Source organism: Podarcis liolepis, assembly GCF_965112155.1.
Source record: "Podarcis liolepis genome assembly, chromosome: 17".
In the NCBI taxonomy this organism is placed as follows: domain Eukaryota; kingdom Metazoa; phylum Chordata; class Lepidosauria; order Squamata; family Lacertidae; genus Podarcis; species Podarcis liolepis.
Genome location: NC_139571.1, coordinates 3,948,664 through 3,974,521, shown reverse-complemented (window position 1 = coordinate 3,974,521; position 25,858 = coordinate 3,948,664). Strand labels below are relative to the sequence as shown.

At 50.2% G+C, this 25,858-nt stretch overlaps 1 protein-coding gene across 3 annotated transcripts; it reads right to left on the bottom strand.

Moving 5' to 3' along the window:
- Nucleotides 1–2,485: 2,485 nt before the first annotated feature.
- DUSP9 (dual specificity phosphatase 9) lies at nt 2,486–24,452 on the bottom strand. Of its 3 annotated transcripts, none has more exons than XM_083482823.1 (4): nt 24,382–24,452; nt 12,400–13,719; nt 7,642–8,064; nt 2,486–5,208 (listed from the first exon to the last, which is right to left on the bottom strand). In XM_083482823.1, the coding sequence occupies exons 2-4, from the start codon at nt 12,755–12,757 to the stop codon at nt 4,910–4,912; spliced, it is 1,080 nt and encodes a 359-aa protein (XP_083338949.1). In that variant the 5' UTR covers nt 12,758–13,719; nt 24,382–24,452; the 3' UTR covers nt 2,486–4,909. The 3 variants fall into 3 exon arrangements, with proteins under 3 accessions (XP_083338949.1, XP_083338950.1, XP_083338948.1); XM_083482824.1 differs by lacking the exon at nt 24,382–24,452 and adding an exon at nt 17,867–18,380; XM_083482822.1 differs by lacking the exon at nt 24,382–24,452 and adding an exon at nt 17,567–18,343.
- Between the last annotated feature and the right edge of the window lie 1,406 nt (nt 24,453–25,858).

Sequence of the window (25,858 nt, the reverse complement as noted above, 5' to 3'; positions counted from 1 at the left end):
CAAGTAAATAGGTATCGCTGTGGTGGGAAGGTAAACAGTGTTTCCATGCGCTCTGGTTTCTGTCATAGTGTTCCGTTTAGTTTAGTCATGCTTGCCACATGACCTGGAAAGCTGTCTGTGGACAAACGCCAGCTCCCTTGGCCTAAAAGGGAGATGAGCGCTGCAACCCCAGAGTCAGCCACGACTGGACTTTACCATCCAGGGGTCTTTTACCTGCTGTAAGTGGCCTAAATATGAAACTCCTGGATTTGCCAGGTCTGGTTTAAATACTGTCAGGCTGGCCTACCAATTCTTCCTTCCCTGGTCAACAGCATAGCCAAAGGGACGGGACCCTCCCAAAAGTTGCCGGACTACTCCCATCATCCATGGCCAGTGACCACACTGGCTGGGGCTGAGAGGAGTTGGTTCCCCACCTCTGCCACAGCCCATCATCACAAACTGTGAAACACCAGGCAATTTCGGTTACAATTAGTTTTGAAATGGTTGCCACTCTAGGCTTCAGGTCTCTGTTAGTGCTTCCCAGAACTCAGTTCTGTCCACTTGCAGAGCAATTTGGTTCCTATCATCATTGTATTTGGCAAGTGTTGCAGATCTGAAGATCTTTCTTTGCTTATGATCTGCTTTCACTTACACACATCCTCTGGAAGAAAGAGTAGCTGTTAATCAAAGACCCTCTGCTCCTCTTATAGCCAGTAATTGACCACAACCATCCTGGGATGCAGGGGTGGGGGCAGGAAAATAGAAGAGTGTTGTACAGGGAAAACATGTTGCCTACATCCATAGCTCAGTCCCAGGCATCTCCAGCTAGAGCAGCCAGCAGCCCTGGAAATCCAGTCACGGTCAGTGCAGACCAGGAATGGGCAACCCTTTTCTCCTATGTAGGAGACACATTGACTCAGGAGTAATTTGTGGGGACAGAACAGAAGCAGTGAGCAGAGACAGAGTTGAAGATGGGTGAAGTGAGAGACAATGTCCTGAATTAATCATCTAGAATAAAGACCCTCAAACTTCAGTCTTCCTCAGATTAGAACGCCAATCCTGTGCAGGTCTTCTCAGAAGTAAAACCTACTGGGTTTGATGGGGTTACTCTCACCTAATTAGGAGGGGTTTTTTTTGTTGGTGCTGTAGTACAGCAGACCAACACAGCTGCTGTTCTGCAAAGCAAGTGAAAGTAACTCCCAATTTTAGTGCCACACATGGAGAGCAGATGCCTACCTAATTATTCTCAGATAGCTGGCAGGTGGACTCATTTTTCCAAGGCATAAAACTGGGAGATGGGGCGGAATCAAGCAAAATACTGTACCAATTTTCCGGAACCTACACAAGAGGGAAGAAACTATTTTAAAAGCCTGGAAAATCGAGGAATTCAAGGAAACCTGGCAGCTAAGGAGGTAGAGGTTAAGGGGCTTCAGGTGTAGAGAATTCTGAGCTAGTGGTCTGACTCTGTGTAAGACAGCTCCTAAAATCACCTCATCTCAGGCTTCTTCTGCCTTCCTGGGAATATCTCTCCTCCTTGAGCTGCAGTCAAAACCAGAAATCTCTCCATTCCCCCTCCCAGCCCTATCCAACCCTCCCATCCTAATCCAGGCTAGAGGCACACACTTAACTTCACTTAACACAGATTACTCTGAAAGAGAAGCTGTTTGCTGACATTCTTCTTTTCTTACATTGGTTCCCCAGATGTTGTTGGACTACTAGGACCCCATCACCCCCGAGCGCTGGCTAAGTAGCCTGGAGATGATGGGAGCTGCAGTCCATTGAAATTCCGGGACCCAAGACTGGCTCTGTGGTTCCTGCCATCACCCACCAGCTTTTGCTCTGACTTCTGATCAGCCACAGTCAAGGCCACTGGCGGAGAATAGTGCAGCTGGTTAGAGCATGGGGCTGATAATGGCAAGGGTGCAGGATTTCTCCCCATAAGGGACATCTGCACAATCCTGAATTGCAGCGGATTGGACGAAGGATCCTCAGGGTCTCCTCCAACTAATTCTGATTCTCTGTATCTAAGAAATGACAATAAAAATGGTAAATTCTGCAGAGACCCACCTCTTTTGCTTCTCCCCACATACTTAGTCAGGGGAAGGTTAAACAGTAAGTTGTCTTCTACTCAAAACATCAATGAGTGAGGTTTTTATTTATTTCTGAGTATGTCTATACAGCCACATTTTAAATTATAAAGATGATGTACACTATAAAACACCATTCTGTTTTTTATTTAAAAATCCAGATGATCTCAGTGATGACAGTCATGGTAGATGTGAGGAACCTTTTCCCCTCCAGATGTTGCTGAACTACAGCTCCCAACAGTCCCAGCAAGCCTGGCCAATAGCCAAGAAAGATGGGAGTTGTAGTTCATCAAACATCTCCAGGGCCAGAGGTTCCTCACAGCTGGGTTAGTGGCTTTCTTTGGATTGGTCTTGTGCATGTGAAGTGGTTCGCCATCAGCTGCTTTCATCAGCATCTACACCAAACAAATCCACACTCCTTTGTATTGTTTAAAGGCCTGTTTTTATTGAAGTGACTGTGTTGCCCATGGCAATGACAGTCCTTGCCTGTCTCTGCAGTTGGCTCCGGAGCCATATACATTCATTTCAAAAACAAAGAGACCAGGATGCCAACCATTATTATTATTATTAATTATTATTATTAAAAAATGATCATCCTAAGGCAGTTCTCTTAGCTGCCATGAAGAAAAGAGGAAAAGAGAAAATGACGGACCTGCATTTTTCACATACAGGTACACAGGACTGAAGTCTACAGCCAAATAAAATTAAAGGTTGTGTCCAGGCAGTCCAAATTCCCCCCTGCCCAAAGCTGAATTCTGCAACCCACATGAATGGTACTAGATGAGCAAATTTGCATAATTGCTTGTATTTTGCACAACCTAAGCTGCAGTCCTCTACACCTTTACCTAGGAATAAGTCTCATTGGACATCATAGGACTTAATTCTATGCAGACACATGTAAGATTGCACTGTTACTCTGCAAATTTTTGCTTGCAACTCTGCATCCTTTTTCCTGCTTTTGCTAATCATAAGGAGGTCCACTATGCAGGACCCTGAAGCCCACCCGCTTTGACCCCTGGAGCCCCTCATTCTGCAGCTGCTCAATATTATTTAGCAACCTTTGCCTGCAAGCACTTTTAAGCATATCTTCATAGCCAAAAGGGCTAAGAAAGTTGCTTTAAAAAATATCAAGAAAGAAAGGCGGGATCAGGAGAGAGCCAATCCTGCAAAAATACCAACTTATGGAATTGCAGCAGATCCACTGTGAAGAAACCTAGGGAACTATCGTTAAGCAGGGGGCACCAGAATGCCCTGGACATAGTTTAGAACATACAGGCACAATCTGTTATCTGACTACACTCACTTACAGGCAATGGTTAAGTTAATTCATTTTTTTAAAGGAAGTGCTGAGTGCATGCCTACTTAGTAGAAGTCACATCCTTTTACCCAAGAACTGTAGCCTATTGCAGGGGAGCAGTCTGTGGCCAGCAGTCTGCCCATTTATTTACGTACTACTTCTTTGATTGTTTTTCTGCCCATGCTCAGAGGTGCTCTCTTCTTTGTTACTACTTAACTTGTGCCTGGACGGAGCACCTGACACTGAAAGCAAGTTTCAGCCCTACGTTCTGGCCACAAATTAAGCCCTGCATGCAGGCCAAGCAGACGCTGTCTAGTACTCACATACACAGCTCTGGCTGCTTACAAGCAGGCATTAAGGCATACACACATTCAAAATTTGTATAAACACAGACATGAAATTCTGAGCTGCTCCACTTTCTCCACCTCTGTGCAGGAACTGATCACCATGCCCCCTACTATCTGGGTCTTCCAGCTGGCTCCCTGATGCAAATCTGCTCCAAAGCTTCGACCCCACACATTTTCCTTCTGCTTTTCCGAAATAGCTGGATTAATTCCAGAGTGGCTGGCCGGCCTGCTTTTGGGATGGGAAGTTGTGGGGCAGATGATGGTTGAGGTATGATGAATGATACAGGCTTCTGAATCTGCACCCAAAGCTCGCAGGTTCTTGACCCAGAGATTCCTTAACTGTCCCAGTTCCAGAGCTGCAGTTCTTGCATCAGGCATGATAGGATTAATTCCTAGAACTGGAGGCCAAAGGCTTAAAAAGGTGTAGATTCTTTTGTTTGGTGTCTTATACCATTCCTGGCAGGGGCTCCTTAAGGCAATTCTAGAGTCACAGACAATACACCGTTTTGGATTCTGCGGTTCATGGTTCTAGAACCAAGAACAAGATAGATAGTTGGGGAACCTTTCACCTTTGAGATATAGGTTTCTAATCTGGATTATCCCTTTATTCATTACAGAACTGCCACAGGAGACTTGTTTCTCTCTTTCATATCCCCCCCATTTCCCCCCTTAAACTGAATGATGTCACTCTAGAACCAGACGTCCTGGGGAGAGAGGATTCTCATGGGAGCCGTAGGTCTGCAACCTAACCAGTTTCTAGATTATGGCTGTAGAATGGGAAACGTCCTATATAAGATGGGCATTTTAGCAACCAGCAGGTTCCAGCCCTGAAAACGGCCCATTCCAAATCTTTTAAAATCTAACAGGGTGGTCTGGACCACACGGTCTGTGTGTCCAGAGGAAACACTCAACATTTGTCCAGGGATCTTGGGGGAATGGAGAGGCAGGTGGAAGGGTTGTGGGGGCAGGGAGGGTCTTTGGTTATGGATCTGGCCCCATCAGCTGAGCTGCATGTTTGGGAAGGTGTGCAGCATCCACAGCAACCAAGGCAGCTGTAACAGGTGCCTTCCTCTCTGGCGTGAGGTATTCAGTTGGTCCCCCAAGGGACTCTGCCACCAGGGCAGGCAGGTAACACTGAAGAGGAGGAGGAGGAGGCCAACGACGATGACAAGAAGAGAGGCCACTGCCCTGTTTTGGCCCTACGTGGGATCCAGCTCAAAGACGCTGTCGTCAGTTGGCGAGGTGAAGAAGCAGCTCTGGCCAGAGGGGGGGCGCCGGCTGGCCCTGCTGAGCCCCAGCGACTTCTCAAAGTCCAGCAGCTGTCCCATGAAGTTGAAGTTGGGCGAGATGTTGGACTTCTTCCGCTTCACCAGATCGTAGGCGTCGTTGAGCGACAGGTTGAGCTTCTGCATGAGGTAGGCTACAGTGACGGTCACCGAGCGGCTGATCCCCGCCAAGCAGTGCACCAGAATGCCACAGTTCCGGGACAGGGCCTCATCTGGGACAGAGAGGGAACGAGAAAGGGAAAAGGGAAAGAACAGGTCAGGCGCGTGAATACGGCTGCACTGGGGGAAAAAAAGCAAAAGCAGCGGCATCACCTTGCCAACAAAGGTCCGTATAGTTAAAGCCCTGGTTTTCCCAGTAGTGATGTGTGGAAGTGAAAGCTGGACCATAAAGAAGGCTGATCACTGAAGAATTGATGCTTTTGAATTATGGTGCTAGAGGAGACTCTTGAGAGTCCCATGGACTGCAAGAAGGTCAAACCTCTCCATTCTGAAGGAAATCAGCCCTGAGTGCTCACTGGAAGGACAGATCCTGAAGCTGAGGCTCCAAGACTTTGGCCACCTCATGAGAAGAGAAGACTCCCTGGAAAAGACCCTGATGCTGGGAAAGATGGAGGGCACAAGGAGAAGGGGACGACAGAGGATGAGATGGTGGGACAGTGTTCTTGAGGCTACTAAGATGAGTTTGACCAAGCTGCGGGGAGGCAGTGGAAAACAGGAGTGCCTGGCGTGCTCTGCTCCATGGGGTCACGAAGGGTCGGACATGACTAAACAACAACAAAACTGGGGCTGTAAGGGCTGGGGCAGAGAAAAAAGTGGGGATGAGGGAAGGGTGGCAGGACAAGGGAGGCAGGTGGGGAAGAACCCAAGTGTGTGTGTGTGAATGTTCAGGTTAAGAGCAGTGCTGAGGATATCCTGCAACTTCACTAGTGAAGAACTCAGCTTCCTAAGAATCCTATAGTAAATATATATATCAAAAAGCAAGTTTCTAGTCCTCAGGGCAGACTGTATATAGACATTGACTGCTGAGATTTCACTAGCCAGCGTGGGGCTGAGTAAAGCTCCCAGTGATTCAATAGGACTTAAGTGCCCCACATACTGCCATGTTCCTCCAACTATATGAAGCAACTAAGAAAGATGTAGATATGCTTGGTCACATAAAAGTAATAAAAGTGATCTTGCTTTGACTTTTCACACAGACAGGCTTGCCTAAGCACCACCGCAGCAGGGCAACGGCCCTTTACATCCAGATGGAGACAACTTTGACAAAAGGTCCTTGGTGGGCGTCATCTCTCCTAAACTGTCCCAGAGACTATTCTTCCATCACTCTAATTCTTTTTTAAATGGAAGATTTTATGCTGAATTTTCCAAAGGAAAAGTCTGAGAATTGTATGTCCATGATTGCGTGCACTGCAACAGCATATTTCAAACTGTGCCAAAGAAACACAAAATCTAGGTTTAGAAAAGAGTGTGAAAATTGTTCTCTTCTGGCTCCAGTTCCAGAAAGGCTTGCAAAGAATTTGGAAGTTTGGGGGCAAAAGGAAGTGGGCAGCAAAAGAGAGAATGAAACAATGAGGAAAAGGGCATTCGAGCTGACATTAGAGGATCAGGGGAGAAAGCTAAAAAAATAGTTGTGGCCCATGATAAGGGACAAAGGTAGGGAAACTAGGAGGCAAAGCTCTGGCCCCACTGACTTTGGGCAAGGCCTTTGGATCACCCAAGCCAGGGATGAATCCTGGAAGCCAGGCCTCCTGCCCTTCCTTGGTCCTACCTGACCTTAGTTCAACCACCAGCAACTCACTATGGGAACCCAGGCTTGGAAAACCACCCATTTTCAAGTGTATCTACCTGCCCACTGGCCCCAAAAACTAGATGCACTAGTGCAGGCATCCCCAAACTCGGCCCTCCAGATGTTTTGGGACTACAATTCCCATCATCCCTGACCACTGGTCCTGTTAGCTAGGGATGATGGGAGTTGTAGTCCAAAAACATCTGGAGGGCCAAGTTTGGGGATGCCTGCACTAGTGGGACAATCTCTGGGGTGTTGGTCCCAGCTCCTTACCAGTGGCGTAGCGTGGGTTGTCAGCACCCGGGGCAAGGAAAGTAATTTGCGCCCCTAACCCGTGGATTTGCGCCCCCTAACCCGTGGATTTGCGCCCCCTAACCCCCAGATGTTGCACCCGGTGCGGCCGGGCCCCCCTGCACCCCCCACGCTACGCCACTGCTCCTTACTCACTTGCAAGCCCCAGGGTACTGAAAGTTCCCAAGTGGTATGTTACAAAAAACTGTGGTAGACACAGTGTTTCTAGGTTCTCCGCCTCCTTATGAATCAATCATGAATCACAGAATTGCAGAGTTGGAAGGGACCCCGAAGGTCCATAAGTCTGCCCCCCCCCGCCAACATGAAGACACAAAGGTGAGTGACGGGGCCCAACTAGTAGTCAGCCAGCTGTGAGCTGCAGTGAGAGCCAGTTGCCTCTCAATGGACTCAGATGACTGTCTCGGGGACACAAGCCCTATTCCCTCAAATGCTTTGCAGGGGCCATGTGAATGGGTCCTCCGATGGCCAGCAGACAAGAGCCACAGGAAAACGCAAGCGGGAGGCCAAGGGGGGGGGGGGGGTTCTGCCTGCCTTTCCCTTCACTCACCAATGAACTCAATGGCCTCAGGGAAGAACTGAGAGAGGTTCTGGCTCCAGTGGTCCGAGATGGGGATCTGCTTGTAATGGAAGTCGCCGTTCTTCTCAAAGAGGTTGGGCAGGTTGGGGGTGACGTTGAGGATGTAGCGGATGCCCAGCTTGGCCAGGGTGTCCATGTTGGCAGAGTCACGGGCGCTGCCCAGGTAGAGGTTGGGTAGAATCTGCACGGGGAAGGAGGGGGGGCTTGCCCCTTCCGACTCCATCCCACTGCTGAGGGGCCCCGTCTCTGCATCGGAGCAGTCGGAGCTGAGGCTCAGGCCGCCCAGTCCCACCACAGGAGCTGCCGGGGGCACAGGTGAGCTACTGGCACTGGCTGTGTCCAGGTTGGTCTCACAGAGGTGCGGCCATTCAGCCTGAAATTTATGGAAGCCTCCTGCAAGGAAGGACAAAGCCAAGAGACAACTCAGCAGCAGCAGCACAACCACAGTTGTTACATGCAGAATTAAAACACTGACAGTGGAGGTTAGAATCATAGAATCATAGAGTTGGAAGAGACCACAAGGGCCATCGAGTCCAACCCCCTGCCAAGCAGGAAACACCATCAGAGCACTCCTGACATATGGTTGTCAAGCCTCTGCTTAAAGACCTCCAAAAGAGGAGACTCCACCACACTCCTTGGCAGCAAATTCCACTGTCAAACAGCTCTTACTGTCAGGAAGTTCTTCCTAATGTTTAGGTGGAATCTTCTTTCTTGTAGTTTGGATCCATTGCTCCGTGTCTGCTTCTCTGGAGCAGTAGAAAACAACCTTTCTCCCTCCTCTATGTGACATCCTTTTAGAGGTTCCCCTGTCATAGTGGGGACACCCTTTCCTATAATAATTATTAACAATAATAATAATAATTTATTATTTGTACCCTGTCCTGAGTTGCACCAGCCTCTCTGGGCAGCTTCCAACAGAATATTAAAAACATAAGACATTAAACATTAAAAAAATCAGTCCCCTAAAGGTTATATAATTACTCATCTCCTTAACATCTAATGGGAGGGCATTCCACAGGGTGGGTGCCACTACCAAGAAGGCTCTCTGCCTGATTCCTTGTAACCTCACTTCTTACAGCAAGGGAACTGCCAGAAGGCCCTTGGTGCTGGACCTCAGTGTCCGGGCTGGACGATGGGGGTAGATATGCTCCTTCAGGTATACAGGACTGAGGACATTTAGGGCTTTAATGGTCAGCACCAACACCTGGAATTGTGCTCAGAAATATACCGGGAGCCAGTGTTGGTCTTTCAGGACCGGTGTTGTATGGTCCCAGCAGCCACTCCAAATCACCAGTCTATCTGCTGCATTCTGGATTAGTTGTTTCTGGGTCACCTTCAAAGGTAGCCCCATGTAGAGTGCGTTGCAGTAGTCAAAGCAGGAGATAACTAGCGCATGCACCACTCTGGCGAGACAGTCTGCAGGAGGCAGGGTCTCAGCCAATGTACCAGATGGAACTGATAGAGAGCCGCCCTGGACACAGAATTAACCTGCGCCTCCATGGGCAGCTGTGAGTCCTGCACACCTGGTCCTTTAGGGGCACAGTTACTCCATTCAGGACAAGGAGTCCCTCACACCTGCCCCCCCCCCGAAGCAGTACTTTTGCTCTACCCATATCCATGACTTTCTGTACTTGGCAGTACAGTTAAGAGGCAGTCGGGAGCTCCAAGTCCTGAATCCTTTCTGCTGGAGGCCAGACCTCTTGCCCCCACTTTAACACGCCCCCCTCCCTTGCTTACAGAGGCTGCTGCAAAGTGTTGTGCTGGGAGATTGTTTGTTTACAGACTGTTGTCTTGGTGATATTACCTTTTGATTGCAGAAATCTACAGGGCATGTTTATCATAGATTACATAACAAGACACTTTAACTGCTACCATTCCAGGATTTTTACATTTTCTAAAAGAGCACAGAATCGTAGACCTTGAGGATCATCTAGCGCCAACCCCTTGCAATGCAGGAATGCGCAGCTGTCCCGAAACACCTGCACTCCTGGCAGTCTTCAGTGTTGTGGGAGCAGGGGTGCGGAGAATGAGGGAGACCTGGTGAAAAAGGGCCGTTCTCCTGCACTTTTAATAGTTGTGCAGAAGAGAGAATTTCAGAGCAGCTTGCACTGTGTGGGGGAAAAACCTGCGTTTTCATCTTCCACCTAATCATTGTTTCCAAAGGACAAAGTGAGCAGCGAACTACATGTTAAATGCTGCTGGGTGTAGCTTTGCCTCAATATATTTTTAAGACCATCTCACATGAAAAGGGAGCCGCAGAGAGAGTGGAAGATCTGTGGGTGGGAAGGAGAAGCTTTGCCTACGTTGCCTTTGTGCTGAAAATCACTCACAACTACGTTTCTCTCCAGGGAGGGAAAAACACAGGTTCAAGAATATTTTCCCTGATGTGGAGAAAAAGAGATGAAGGGGTGATTTTGAAGAGACAACCACCGCTGCTGGTGGAAAGGTTAAGCAGTCCCTCTACCCAAAAGGTTAAGCAGTCCCTCTACCCAGTCCCTCTACCCAAGGCTACAGCAATAAATAAATAAATAAAGAGTATCAAAGTTACACAGAACTGTGCACTGTGTTTGGCAACCCTACAATTAGTCAGTCAATAGGTGGACCCGGATTAAGGGTAGCCAACCTGGTGCCCTCAAAATGTTGTCGAACTACAAATCCCATCATCCCTGACCATGCTGACAGGGACTGATGGGCCTTGTAGTCCATAATCTGGAGGGTGCCCTGTGGTCTAGCTAAGGGGTAGCCAAGGGCTGAATCACAGCAAAGCTCCATGCACAAAGTGGGAGCTTCATATACCCTGCTGTAGGAGCTAAAGTGGCATTCTCATAGTTTGGACTGCACTGGTGGCACACTTGCCAAAAGGCTTGCTGAGATTTAGAGTCGCAAACTGATGATGGGTGGGGGGTGGATTGGCAAGCTCTTTTGCATTTAGCAGCAGCATGTTGTGCAGAAATCTGCAAGTGAAGCTTTTCACAGCATTGCAGAGAATCACCATTTGCTAAGGGTCTGCAAATCAAACTTTTGTTTAAAGCACAGCTACAATGACCAGTTGAAAAGCTGGCAGCCTTATTCACTACTGTTCTTCTATTCTGGCTCCCGGCCCAGTTGCTCTGATGGGTCAGGCCTAGGGTGACACTTAACAGGCTTGGGCAGCGGCCAGGGAAGTTTCCCAGGGCAGGCCTGTGCTGCGTTGCCATCCAACCCCCCACCCACCCACCCTGGCAGTCCCTCTTGTACATTTAAGAGCTGGGTGATAAAGGAGACCTTGAAAGCATGCAGATGTAGCCAGGGGAAAACACTTCACTTTCTGAGTTTCTGCACTTCAGGACTTCCTTTTTTTAAAGTCACAATAACAAATAAACACAGTACCCCATCAGTTTAAAAGGCCTGGGAGATGCTTTTGCCAGGCGCCTAAAGATATGTAATGAAGGCGCCGGGCGAACTTCCCTAGGAAGAGACTTAAAATCTCAGGCAGGTGTGAGGAACCAGTGGTACCTTCCAGATATTCCTGGACTCCAGCTCCCACCATCCCCCAAGCCTTGGCCATGTTGGCTGGAGCCGATGGGAGTTGGAGTCCACAAGAGGGACACAGGTTCCTCCATCTCTGATACAGGATAATATTCCTGGCTAAGGTCACTAGGAAGGGATGTGTAACAAGACCAAGACTGTGTCCACACCCCAATTTACTGTGTCCTCACTGCACTTCCAGGGCTGGGTTTGTAATCCATGTTCCCACAGTGTTATCCAAAATACATACGTATCCTGCACTTTGTTATCAGATGCTACCGTTTGAGGCGTTGTTTCTCAAACTAGCTTCACACTTGATTGGAGGCCTTAAGCCATCCTGTAATTCATCTCTAGCCAATGTGTTGCAGGGTGAAATCATCTGCTGCCTTGTCCCCCCACCCCCACGTGGCCCCTGTGTGTTGCACAAACAAAAACTAACTGAACTCTATGGTGCTAATATGGACACACCCTTATGCCAAGTCAAACCCCAGGTCTAACCCTGATGGCCAAGTTCTGCCTCGGCTGTCAGAGGCAGCAATTCTCCTGAGTTCCAGTTGCTGGAAACCTGCTCTGCCCCGTTGCCACAGCTGAAAAACTGCTGATTAGAACAGCTGGGGGGGGGCGGGACATGGCAGTACAGGGAGGGGTGCAATTGTGGTTATCTGCTCTCCTGATTCAGCAGCAAATTTAAAAACAGAGGAAATCTCTGGCTTGAAATCTGGCAACAATATTCCCTGCTCCACTGGAGAATGGACTGGTTAGGGGAAGGGTCCACAGCTCACAGGTAGAGCACTGCTTTGCATGCAGAAGGCCCCAGTTTCAATCCCCAGCATCTTTGGGAAGGGTTGGGAGAGGACGCTGCCTCAAACCCTGAAGAGAAGCTGCCAGTCAGTGCAGACAACACCAAGATGGACCAATGGCCTGACTGAATATAAGGGAGCTTCCACATCTTTTAGGCAAGGGCCACAGCTCAAAGGTAGAGAGCATCTGCTTTGCATGCCGAAGGTCCCAGGTCCAGTCACCAGTATTTCCAGGTAGGGCTGGGAACGCCCAGCCCCCGAAACCCCAGAGAACCTTTGCCAGTCAGTGTGGCTTGTCCCGAGACTGATGATCTGGACTCAACATAGGGCAGCCCCCTAGGAAAGAGATAAGTTTCCATATGTCAGGTAGCCCCGCCCCATCTCCCACCTTCTCAAATCCTGCTTTCCTCAGCACACCCACCTTGCAGGTAGTAGGCGGGGCAACCTTCCTCCCGCAGCTTCTGCAGAAGCGTCACCAGCACTGACCCTTCGTCCTCCTCCTGGCTCCCTGGTGGGGGCAGCTGGAGCGTTCCCTCGTCATAGAGGAGCACCGTGCTATCCCTGAGGGCCTGGGGAGGCCCCGGCAGCAAGGACCCGACAGAAAGATTCCCCTTCCGGAGACGACGTAGCAGCAGCCCCGGGAGGGCCACGCTCAGGGCCCGCTCCACGTGGGACGAGTCGTACAGCTCCCGGCTGCGGCAGTCCAGGATGTGGAGGCACGGAGACGGGGAGGCCAGCTCAGCCCGCAGCCACGACGTGGACTTTCCCAGGTCTTCCATGTGGCTACAAGCCACGGTCTGGAAGATGAGAATCTTCACGGTCAAGACTGCCCAAGCCAACCCTGCCAAAATCTCAGAGCGCCGCCTGGATTTCCCCCACTTGCAATGAAGCTTGCCACTTCCAGGACCTGAAAAAGGGAGTCTGCAGGGAAAGGTTTTGTCCAATTGCCAGATTGTTCCAAACTCAGGATCCAAAGTCCCAGGTGCCTTTGCCCTGAAGGAATCGCTACATCATGTTACCCATCCATCGCAATCCAAACAGCCTGGGCTAGCAAAGCAAGAGGAGGGTACAATGAGGGGTGCCTCCATGCGTGGAAATCATCCTTCAGTCTCTTTTTTGGGAGGGGGGAGAAAGGAAAGGAATGGTATGGTGCCCAGCCTCTCAAGAGGAGAAAGTAGAAAAGGAGAGATGGGTCCCAGGGCTTTGTGACAGCCTGGAGGAGAAGAGGCTACAGAGGATTCTCGCAGAAGGAGGGAAAGTGGCTTCTTGGACACTCCGCTCAGGATCCTGACCTGCCTTACCACTGTGGTTTCCCTAGTGCTGCCATGCAAGGGGAGATCTTCCAAATCAGGGTCAGCTGCAGCCAACCAAAATTAGGATCGCAAGTTGTGCCAGATTAGCCTCCCCTGTCTCTGCGTGTGAATCCAGCTAATATTGTTCCTGAGAGTTACCGGTAGATCTCTGCCAGTCAAGGAGAGCCACAACTTGTGTCCCAGCCTGAAGAAAAATCCCTCGATCCTCCTGCCAGCTGAAGTCTATCCAATGTCGCTGGAGAGGATGTGCTGAAGCAGAGGCCAGGGAGGCGTGGGTCTGTGGTAAGCAGGCATCCAGGTAAGCCAGTGGGGGGGGGGGTAGAAAATGAAGGAGGGAGAGAGAGAGAGAGATGCAGGCTCTGGGGACCAAGAACAGCACCTCAGGCTTCCAGAGAAGAAGGGGATGCTAGCACAGATCCTGGAGGAACCTGCAGTGGGAAAGCAAAACGGGAGAGTGAGGCTGGGGAGTGAGGGAGAGGGAGCACACAGGCAGCAGGCTAAGGGAAACAGGGGAAGTGCGTGTTCCCTTCCTGGCACCTTGCTGTCCCCTCCATCCTGGCCAGATGCTGACGAGAGACTTCCTGGCAACCAGAGGGAAGACAGCAGTAACTGCCAAGAGTCGGATGACAACATAGGCTGTGTACACACTGCAGGCACCCGGGGCTTTCATTCCTTAATTTCAAACCAGCCACATTTTGCACACCCAGGAAGCTTTTCGCTCTGAATCCCAGGTGTGTGGGGGGTGACTAAAGGCAGTCGGCGTGGGCGCAGGAGGGGAAGAGGCACTCCGCACGAGCTCAGAAGCACCCTCTAAGGACCATAGCTCCAGTGGTAAGAGCACGTGCTTTGCGCCTGAGCAAAGGTCCCAGGTTCAACTCTTGGCTCGTCCACCTAATGGGGAAAGGGCTCCGTCTGAGACACAGGACAGTCACGGCCAGGCAGTGCTGAGACAAAGGGACCCAGGCTGACTCAGGACAGCGGCTTCTTGCGTTTCTTATACTTTAGGGTTTCAAAAGGAGGAAGCTGGCAATTTCCTTATTCATGCTTTTCAAAACTATTGTGCAAATCTCTATGTCCAGTTACAGATTATGAATCAGTGGCACATACAATTAATTTATTGTATTTAATCAATTCGGAATAATCACCACCCTTGGCTCCATAATGCTCAGTCGTATTTAGGGTTGTCAACACCTAACCCCACCCCTAAAAACCCCTGCCCCATAACCTGGCCTGCTCTTTTCCCTTTAAGAGGCGATTGATCTGCAGAAAATCAGCAGAAAAAAAGCTTTTTGAGGCCTGGAAATAAGCATCACAGGCTAATGCCCGCAGATCAAGTGCGTCTGCTAAACATGCAGGTGCAAGAGCTGGTTGAAAAGTTGGCCAACCTAAAGCTGAGAGAGATTAAAGCCTCCACTCAGCAAAACAGAAAAGCACACATCTATTCTACAATGCTTATATAATGAACACAAGCAGGAAAAATTAATCAGCATTTTACAAGTTCCTAGTATTATTATTATTAGCAGCAGCAGCAGTAGTAGTGGCATTTATTAAATTTATATACAGGCAGCAGTGTTTTAGGCACATCTGATATGCTGAACTTGGAAGTAACCTGAAAATGTCAGAAAAAAGGGAGGGGTGGGGCCGGGTAGGGGTGTTTGCAGGCTTTTTCAATGGTGTTTCAAATATACAATATTTCACTTAAACGTGTGGTGCCTTGGAATGTACCACCCACGTAAATTGGGAGTTGCCTGTACTGCCCTTCATCTAAAAATCACAGGGAGGCTTACAGCATAAAAATACAAAATGAGAACACAAAATACATAACAAAAACAAACAAATCAATAACCCCTCTCCCACAAGCACACAGAAAAGGCCCCAGATCGTTTAAACAGTCAATGGCCTGGTTGTAGAGGAACATTTTCACCTGGCACCTAAAGACATATAGTGAAGGCTCCAGGCAAACCTTCCTGGGAAGAACATTTCCTAAGTGGGGAGCCACTGCAGAAAAGGCTCCTTCTCGTGTAGCTATCCTGAGGACCTCTCCTGGAGGGGGCACACAAAGACCCTCCAATAGTGATAACAGACAACTCTTCCTCTTCTAAGATCTAGGATAACTTTGAGTTAGGATGCATAGGTTTGGTTTAGATTCCCCCCCCAAGGGCTTTTTTCTGCAGGTCTATTCTGCAACATGACATTCAGGCAATAACGGAGCACTTGTCATGGATTTATACTGACCGTTTACACATCATTCTGCTTTATGAGCTGTTCTGTGATGCTTTCCCCATGTTGCCACATTACTACCGTCTAGAGGGGCACCACTGCGCTATAGTCAACACAAGCGGGACAAGACGCTTATTCCAACAGGCTTTTGGGAATTGACTGCTTTTAATTAAAAGGCTGGTGCTGTGCTTTTTATCGTAATTATTTGTATGTTTTAAACATATTTTATATATGTACAGTCATACCTCGGGTTACAGACGCTTCAGGTTGCTTTTTTTGGGTTGCGGGCCACCGAAACCCAGAAGTACCGCAACAGGTTACTTCTGGGTTTCGGTGGTCGCGCATGCGCAGAAGTGCTGAATCATACTTTGCGCATGCACAGAAGCGCCGAATTGCAACCTGCACATGCGCATGCGCGGGTTGCAAACAAGCATCCTGTACGGATCACGTTCGCAACCCGAGCATCCACTGTATACAGTTTTAATTCCATTAATGTTTAAAAGATTGTGGTTCCCCCCCCCTATGTTTTTAATGACTTGTTTTTATCTGTAAACTGCCTCGAGTCCCACCAGGGAAGAAGATGGGGTATAAATAATAAATCTAATAATAAAAAGCAAACTGAAACATTTTATTCTGTAAAAACTTACAGCGCTCCAGCAGGAGGTTATGGGGAATGTATCAACTGGAAAGAAAGCAGCATGTCCACCTCAAATCTTTAGCAGGCACCAACAGTATGGAAAGCAGGGTCCCATATAACCACCCCAATAGTACCACGAATCATCACAAAACCCCCCCAAAGGGTGTCTGGAAGGCGCCCAATGTGGAGAGCATGCTGAGCTTGCTGGAGCCTTGTTGGTAGTGGCTGGTGAGGTGGTACAAGTGGCTCCCCAATACCGCAGGTTGCTGCTGCTTTCAGAGAGGGTGGAGGTGCAGGGAGCATGGTGTGGCTTACAGTGGCAGGAACATCGGATCAGCTGCACTGCCATGTGCCATCCCGCCTAGTTCCCCGTGCCTGTCTACCCTCCTTCCCAGTAACCCAGGAGAACAAGGGAGTCCCACCTGCACCAGCCACAACTCAGACTAGTGACAGTTTATAATTTATTTGGAACGTTTCATTCGGTAAGAATTTTGCAGGCTTCGTCTTCACAATACTGCTGCCAAGTAGGACACCGCTGAAACAGACAAAGTTCACATGCAGTCTGCCTATGGCAAGAGGTGACACAAGTCAAGGTTGCCTTAGATCAGGTGTGGGGAAACCTTGGGCCCTCCAAACATAACCAAACTACAACTCCCATCTACCCCAGCAAGCATGACTAATGGCCAGGGATGATGGGAGTTGTAGTTCAGCAAACCTCTGGAGGGCTACAGGTTCCCCACACCTGCTTTAGATACAGTGAACTTTGGGAGGCATAAAAGGTAATGGAGCGGATGGCTGGGGTTCTCCTGTGCAAGTCCTGGGCGGGGGGAGATTGCGCCAGGTCAAGTACTGGGAGGGTAGTAGTGATGATGGTGCCATTTGGCTGTTCTGCCTCAGGCCTGTCTTGGATCTGCTCCATCTATCCCTTTCATCAGTGCTCTTCAATGCTGGGTTCTCAGATGTTGCTGAACTATAACTCCCACCAACTATAGCTCTCTGTGCCAAGGCAACCTCTTTCCTGCTGCAGCTGAAGCCAACCAAGACTAAACTTTTCATCAAAAAGTCTATTGTTTGAGTCTTGCCTCTGCCATGATCCCACTTCACAGACAAGCCTCCACTCTCTTGATCTCACCCTAGCAATGGAGATATTAATAACGACCTTTCTTAAAGAGTGGAGGCAAGGATTGCAAGGTGTGTACAGAAAGGGCATTCAGTGGAAAGAGCGTCCAGTGGAATAACACCCTCCCCCTCAAAATAATAATAATAAATAATAATAATAATAATAATAATAATAATAATAATAATAATAATAATCTGTTTTGCCTAGTAGCCCTTCTCTTAATCTCTAATGTGCACGGGAGGGCTGCCCGTGGTTCCTTAGTGATGGCACTTTACACATGCTCAAAAGCACCATTTACCTTGTACCGCTATGCAAGTTTACTTAGGGCCTGTAGCTAAAGCAAAAGTACTTCGCGCGTGCCCAGAAGCCCCGACTTCTCTTGAATCCGCCTCCCATCTTCTCAGGGCTGGAGTCAACCTGCCCGCCCTCCTGAGTTCAACGAACGGGATCGAGCTTCGGGCTGGTGTCTTTAGGATTAGGACTTCCCGCGAACTTTGCGCAGCTTCAGCCTCGGCCCGGCAAAGCAGAGGTCCCGGGCTGAGCCCTGGCCGCCTCAACGCTGCGGAAAAGCGGAGCCCAAGGCGCGCCTTCCTCTTACCATCCCGCCGGCGTCTGCGCCCAGGACGGGCCGCGGTTTTCGGAGCGAGCCCGACGCCGAGGCGCCCGCAGCGCGTCTCCTTCGGCCTCGGGAGAAGAGCGAAGCGGGCGGGGAGGACTCCTGCGCCAAGGCGGCTCTCGAGGCCAAGCGCTCCGCCGCCGCCGCCAGCTCGGCTGCTTCGCTGGGCTTCGGCTCAGTCGCCTGATGCGGCTCCTGCGCTTCCGTCGCCGCGAGAAAGGCGACTCGCCGCTGCGGCAGCGGGAGGAGCGACGGAGTCCTCGGCCGCCTCCATCTGCAGGGCGGCGGGGCGCGCGCCCAGGGAGCGCTGCTGCGAGCAAGTTCCGCGCGGGACGGAGAGAGACGCTGGGGAGACACTTCTTTGGTAAGATGCGCGAGGGAAACGGGCAGGCGAGGCGGCCTCGAGGCACCTTCTCCAGCGCCGCGCGGCCGGCCAGCCTCTCTCTCCGCCTCTCTCTCTCTCTCTCTGCCCGCCCGGCCAGGCGCGTCCCCACCCCGGCTCCACGTGGTGGCTGTGTACAGCCCGGAGCCCCGCCCCGCCGCCGCGCCATTGGCCGGAGGCGCCGCCCCGGGAAGGCGGAGCCGCGCAGCGAGGCGGCCGGGCGCGCACACGCGCGCGCACTTGCGCATCCAGCCAGCCAGCCGGACAAGGACGGGGTCAGGTGGGCGCCTTGGGCCGGGGCTCTGCTCCCTCGGCGTCACGGGGGTTTTAATACGCTTGGTCCCCTCCCTGTGCCAGAACGGCGGCTGTGCGGGCTTTCGGCTGCGTCCGCATCATACGGTTACGGATATGAGGTAACAGGGCCTATTAGTGAATAGGAAGGAAAAGGTAAAGGGACCCCTGACCATTAGGTCTAGTCGTGGCCGACTCTGGGGTTGCGGCGCTCATCGCGCTTTATTGGCCGAGGGAACCGGCGTACAGCTTCCGGGTCATGTGGCCAGCATGACTAAGCCGCTTCTAGCGAACCAGAGCAGCGCACGGAAATGCCATTTACCTTCCCGCCAGAGTGGTTCCTATTTATCTGCTTGCACTGGCGTGCTTTCGAACTGCTAGGTTGGCAGGAGCTGGGACCGAGCAACGGGAGCTCACCCCATCACGGGGATTCGAACCGCCAACCTTCTGATTGGCAAGCCCAGGAGGCTCAGTGGTTTAGACCACAACGCTACCCGCGTCCCGCCTATTAGTGAATAGTAGAAGGTAATAAATGGTAGCGTTTTGATTATCTGGGATATGAAGGGAAAATACCAGCTGCAGAGGGATTCCTTGGCTAGCCTAGGGCAGATGACCTGGCAAGCTCTGGCCGTTGAGAACCAGTACAGGGCCATTGAGGGCCATTGGCAGTGCAGGAGAACTGTCCCCTGAGATGTGAAGAGAGACAGGGGATTTGGAAGGTTGCCAGGATAACGGGGTGAGTTGTCACAGGAAGAGTTGGGGGGCCTTTGGTAGGAGCCTTGGACTAGCTGAGAACAAAGGGCAGAGCCATCTTGGCAGGCTGGCTGAAGGCAGGCTGGGAGAGATGCCTTGGGCTCCAGTGCTGCACTGCTGTGGGGAACAAGCCCCTCTTGAGGTGACCACACTGGACTTCCTCTATGTAGACTAATGGTGTAAATATATGTAATTTAACCATAATTCTAAAAGGATAACAGTCTCTGCTGTGTCTTAATTCTCACTGGAGCGTAGACTGTGGGTGAGCACCTGGAACCCCCTGGAATCTTGACACAGCTTGGCAGAGATTGGGGGTGGTGTCCAGCTTTTGTAACAATGCATTTAAAACACAGTCCCCACCCCCAAATCCCAGGAACTGTAGCTTACCCACCTCAGAGCTACATTTTCCAGCACCCGTAACAAACTACAGTTCCCAGGATTCTTGTGGGGAGGGAGGGAGGGAGAGGTCCTTTAACTGTGGCATATGTGCTTTAAGAGCCATAGTTCTGTGGCTGTGGCAGATTAGCATATTCTGTGTGATTCCGTATAATGGGAGTGGCAGCTTTGGCAAGAAGGGGTTTCCTTGCAAACAGGAATGGGGAACTTGTGGCCTTCCAGGTGCTATTGGGCTCTGACTCCCAGCATGACTGTGCTGGCCAGGGCTGATAGGAGTTGGAGTCCAACAGCATCTGGAAGACTGCAAGTACCCCATGTCTGGTGTAAAAGCATGCACAAGTGCTTTATACAACTGTGTCATATTTCAGTGGAGACTGCAAAGGAGAATTCTCTCCAGGATAGTGCTCGTCTTTATTTAAAACATATTTGTACACCGCCTTTCATCAAAATTGAGTTCAAGATGCTATACAATATTTTTGTAAAAGTAGAAAATTATCATGTAGTAAACTGACAATAAAGAAACATTTGTCTGGAAGAGCTGTTTCAGTTTCTTGGGACAGGTATAATGTTATGTAATGCAGGTTATGGCATTGAAATAGAAAACAATTCAGTTGACATAGTCCTAATCCCTGCAGGAAAAACTCAAAAGTTTCATTGGCCATGACAGGTGCAGAGAGACATCACTCTGCGCCTTGGTGAAAATTTATATAGCTTGCCATGAAAGTTAGAATGAAAAACCAGTTTTCAATTTTAGGTCAGAGACAACAAAGATGATTTGTGGATTTAAAGCAAAACAAAACAAAGTAAAAAGCACAAGAGGTGTGATAAGTGATGACAACGGATGAAATCTGTCTGAGCTAAGAATCTGAGGAACCCACTGGCAACAGATGCACCCAGCCCCCCTCCTTGACTGCTGCCACGACTACCTTTCCACTGTGGCATTGCCAGTGGGCAAGCAGCTGGGGCTTAGGACAGATGGGGGTGAGAGGGCATTGGTAGGTGACTCAGGCAAGTGCAGTAGGTGCCACAAGGGTGTCAGAGTCAGCCAGGATTCAGAGCTTCCTGGAGTTGGAGCTGGAGGAAGAAAGTGGCAGTATTCTGCCCCCCTTCTCAAACCAGTCCCTGCAAAGTTATCCACCTCACCTCCCAGCCGCCTTCCCAGCCATTTCAAAATAGCTAACCCACAAATAGTTCTAGCTTTTTACCTTAGCAGAAGCCAGACGCTGGCCTTGCTTGCATGGCCTATTATCTGTTTGCTTGTTTGTCACTTTATTTATTTTGTGAGTTGGTTTTCTTTTTAAGTCTCAAAGCAACTTAAGAAGATAAAATAGAAAACAAATAAAATCAGTTAGAAGCAATTTTTTTAAAAGTGTACAATACAAAATTTCTAGAATACTCATCCAACAGCACAGTAGGAAGGACAGGGCCTAACCCAACTCCCTGAAAGGTGATCAGCACAGCAGAGTCTAGCCTCAATACATTTAAAGCACTTGCCTTCCCCCAGAGAATCCTGGGAACTGTAATTGACCTCTCACAGAACAACAATTCCCAGCCCCCTTAACAGGGGCGCCGACTTATAAAAAATATTGGGGGGGCCCATACCGGGGTCCATACTGGCGGCAGGATGGCAGTGGTGCTTTTGCATGCAAGAACCGGCCTGCCCTCCCCAGGCTTCGCGCCGGGAGGCGGCCACCCCCTCCTACCAACGTCACCTTAGCCGAACCCAGAAAAAAAGCCCCGCTCCGGCGGCGGGAACTCCCGTCCCCTCCATTCTCCCCTCACCCCAGTCCCTCGCCGGCGACGAATACGCCGTTCCTCGGCCCCGCGGCTCCATTCCTTTCTAAAGTCCCACCGCTGGGGGTCTTCCTCTGACTGACCGACCTGCCCGCCCCTTCTCAGGAGCTCCCGGTCACTTTGGGAGGCGCGCGCCGGAGTCCCCTGTGCGGTTTTTGGCAAGGTGCCTAATAATTTTCTTAAATTATTGGGGGGCAGAGCCCCCCCAAACGAATTTTTGAGGGGGCTCGGGCCCCCTCAGGCCCCATGGAGTCGGCGCCTATGCCCCTTAACAAGCTACAGTTCCCAGGATACTTTGGGGAAAGTCATGCACTTTAAATGCATGGTGTGCACACAGATTTCATCAGAGACTCTGACTCAGAATCAATTCTGTCTCTGGATTGGCCCTCTTGCGGATCTGTCCCATTTCTGCACAGCTACTCTTCTGGGACTTGCTCCTTCAAGTCTGGCTCTTTATAGCCTTGCACTGACCAAGGTGATGGGCATAATACCCTTGCTTGGTGGCCCATTGAACTATGTATTGTGACATGGATGCAATAAGCAGATTTTAAAGAGCAATGCTAGATGGACATGCTTTGCATTTTTCTATCCCATCTTTCCTAGTGTTCCTATTGCCCTTACTGTGCAGGTGGAAACACATGCCTACAGCCTTGTTTCAGTCATGGAGAACTAGCTAAACACGGACCTAGGTAGAAGCTCTGTCAGTGATTCACAGTGAAGAAAGAATCTAGGCAAAGTAAATTTCCAAGAATAGTTTTATGAAACACACACACATGTGTCTGTGTTCTCCCCTCCTCCTCCAGTTCTGATCTCCTTAGCAACCTATCCATTTTCAACTTGTGGCGGGGGGGGGGCATGGGGGGGGGGGAAAGCTAAAACAAAAATGGATTTTCCAGTTTCTATGCTATGAGTGGGTGATTTTCTCTATTAATAATGATCCGTAAATCTTGGTACATGGTAAGGTTTTTCTGTTCTTACATTAGCCAGGAGGGCTCATGGACACCACTTGATTTAACCCAAGCATTCCTAAAGCTTGCTAAAAGCAAATGGCAGAGATGGTTGATGGGGGAGAGGAGGGAGGGGCGGGGAAGCCAGCAGTGACCCTGCTTTGAGTGCAACATCCTTTGAAAAACTGGTTGTTGGCCACTGTCCAAGAGAGGAACCTGGTGCTGTGAGCAGCAGAGAGGGTGGCTGCCCCCAAATCCATACCTGAGTAGGCTCCAGCCTCAGAAACAGAAATCAGAGATTCCATACCTGGATTTTGGAATATTCACCAAAACCAGTAAGCAGAAGGTACTTCTCTGCTCTGCCCCTGCCATATATAGTAGAGCTTTCAGTCCATTTAACTACTTTGCATCCCCTTGCCTCCCTCCCTGTTCTTGATTACAATTCTTACTGCATTATAGAAAGCCTTATAGAAGTTGTTACCAGCACTTTGACAACCCAAGAGCCATTACTTTACCACCCACCATTCAAAAAGCCTTAGCATTAACCGGTGGGCACTGCAGTGTGGTGAAGTTCCACTGGGTGGTTGTTTCTGCATTTGATATTGGGTCAGAGGCGCCATCTTCTTAACAGGATTGAGGGGGCCCGTGCACAATGCAAGGAGCCAGGGGGCAGAAACTGTCTTGGGCCTTGGAGTTGGTGCTCCTGTGCTGGTGCCTCTCCTCACCTGCTCACCCTTACTGGCGCCCAGTTGCCTTTCAGCAGCCTTTGGTGGGCGAGTGCAGAGTTCTGGCTGGCTGGCCGCCTGGCAGCAGCAGCAGCAGCCCAAAAAAGGCCACAGGGGATCCAGTGCTTCCCAGCTGGCCCCGCCTTGGATGCTCCTTGGAAGGTAGAGCTGCAGGTGTGCAGCCCCACCAAGCCCCCACGCTACCTCACTCACCTCCCTGTTCAAATGGGCTCTGCTCCAGTCCTCCCCATCTGTGCTCCCAATTCTCAGGCCCAGGCTTGTGGATCTCCCAGGAAAAGTGCCCTTGCAGTGCTGCAAGGAGCCTGGGGGCAGAGCTGAATGCTCTGGGAATATGGGGGGCTCTGCCCCCTCAAAAATACTGGGGAGGGGCAGAAACTGCCTCGTCTCCTAGGAGTTGGCACACCTGTATTAGGTGGTGCTACTTTTTACTCATGGTAATCCTGCCGTAATGAACACTCTGGTTAAGGAATGGCAAGAAACAGTCCCTAAAATGAAGGTGGCAAATAGGGGTGCTGGGCAGAGGTAGCCTTAGTCCATATTGTTCCATAGCTAAGCAACTGGTGGGTTTGTATCCATTGCCAAACTCTGCACAGATTACATAAAGGAAATCACTATATATTTCACGCATATGCACTTTCTAAATAATTCATCCTGCTTCCAAAAAGAGTGATGGAAAGCTTGTGGAGTCTGGGTGAAACTGATCAACAACAGCAGAAAATAATCACGGTCGTGGTTGTTTTTTAGGATACATTTTCAAGCTGCTCCTGGAAATCCTGAGGGCTAGGAAGTTAAGGACTCTGCTGATACAAAGGCTGGCACCAACCCAATCACAATTTTAGCAGGTTTGAAGGAGTCCCTGCCCTAGCGATTGCCTCCCCTCATTATGATTAAAATTGTAGAAAGGGTGCAAAGGCAAGCAGTTGTGTTGTATGGCAAATGCTTCAAACATTATTCCTGAAGCAAAGAGTGAAGGGCTGTTGGGAACTTTCCCCTAGGAAGTTTGTTCATTCCCAAAGGGCATTGTAGCATCAACCTCTCTTGACTCCCCTTGATGGCAATTCTCCCTCCTCAAATTACTCACTGTCCGCCTACACATCATCCCAACTGTCTCTTCCCTCGCACACAAGGAGCATTCCCATAGCCACACACACAATGCAGACTAAGCCTGTGGTCCTCACATACACTTACCTGGCAGCCAGCCCTGTGGAACTGAAGGCGAGTACACCCTCGCAGCCATACACACACCGCCATTTTCATTTTCATCCCACTAGTACATTTACCCCACAGATGTAAACAGCCGCAGCACTCGCCCTGCGGTGGGACAAACACACGCAAAAAGGAATGCTGCTTGCTCCCTCCCACGCACGCACACTTCAAAACACAACTGCAAGCGTGAACACAAACATCCTCTTTTCTCTCTCATGCAAATAAAGGCATCCATTCATCCCACTTGTGAAGCCCAATCATACCACTCATGGACTGGAGAGTCGTTTCTTTGGCCAATATGTGGAATGAATCTAGGCCCTCCCACCGTCTCTGAATGAGCTGGATTGGCTAGCACACTCTGGCCTGAGACCGATTCTACTTCCCCTCTCATCAAGGCAGGGCTATGGGATTCCTCGTATTTGTATTTGTTTTCATTTCTAAAATTTATGAGTGGCTTCTTTGCCAGGCACTTCAGGTGACGTGGGGCTGTTTAAAACCAACACCCAGAGCGGATTTGCACACAATGCTAAGCCAAGCCATGATTTCCTTGTAGGTGGACATCATTAATATCCTTTGGTGCCAGCCAGCTTGAACTGTTTTCCCAGGCTTTTGGCGGATTATGACAAGGTGGTTGATGACCTGTTGCAGTGGTTTCCAACCAGTGTGCCGTGGCACCCTGGAGTGCCTTGAATGATGGTCATGGGTGCCGCGGGCAACACTGGCCTTTGTCCCTCTTTCCTTCCTTCCCTCCTCTGATGCCCTCTCATGTCTCTGCCTCCCCAAGGCTTACACAGCTGTTCGGTGCAGCAGCCCTGGCTACAAGCCTTGCAGGCAAATGGTGTGTCTGGGGCTGGCCAGGGGGAGCTTCCCAGGCCTCTGTGGGGCAGTGTGAGGAGGCACCTCTATTTGGGGTGGGGGTGGGGAGCTCAGAGACCAGGGGCGGCTGCAGTGGCTGCCCAGAGGACGCCCAAGGAGAGGGAAGAGGAGAAGAGGCTGAGGGAACCCTCCACAGGGGAGAGTGTTCGAAAAGGGGTGAGGGGCTGCTATCTCTGCAGGCAAGGGGTTACATAACTGGACTCCTGAGCCCCACAGGGGTGCTGCAGAATGTGTGTAGTTGGTCAAGGGAGCCATGGACTCAAAAGGGTTCAATGTGCCTATTGAATGAAATGCCCTTGCTTTTTCTGCAGGGTTTGTTTATGGGTTATTGGAATGGTTTTATTGTTTTATATGGTGTATGTTTTTGGTCTGTCGCCTTGTGGTGTAGTGTGGTGTGGTGTAGTAGTTAAGAGCAGGGGACTCGTAATCTGGGGAACCGGGTTCGCTTCCCCGCTCCTCCACATGCAGCTGCTGGGTGACCTTGGGCTAGTCACACTTCTCTGAAGTCTCTCAGCCCCACTCACCTCACAGGGTGTTTGTTGTGGGGAAGGAAGGGAAAGGAGATTGTTAGCCGCTTTGAGAC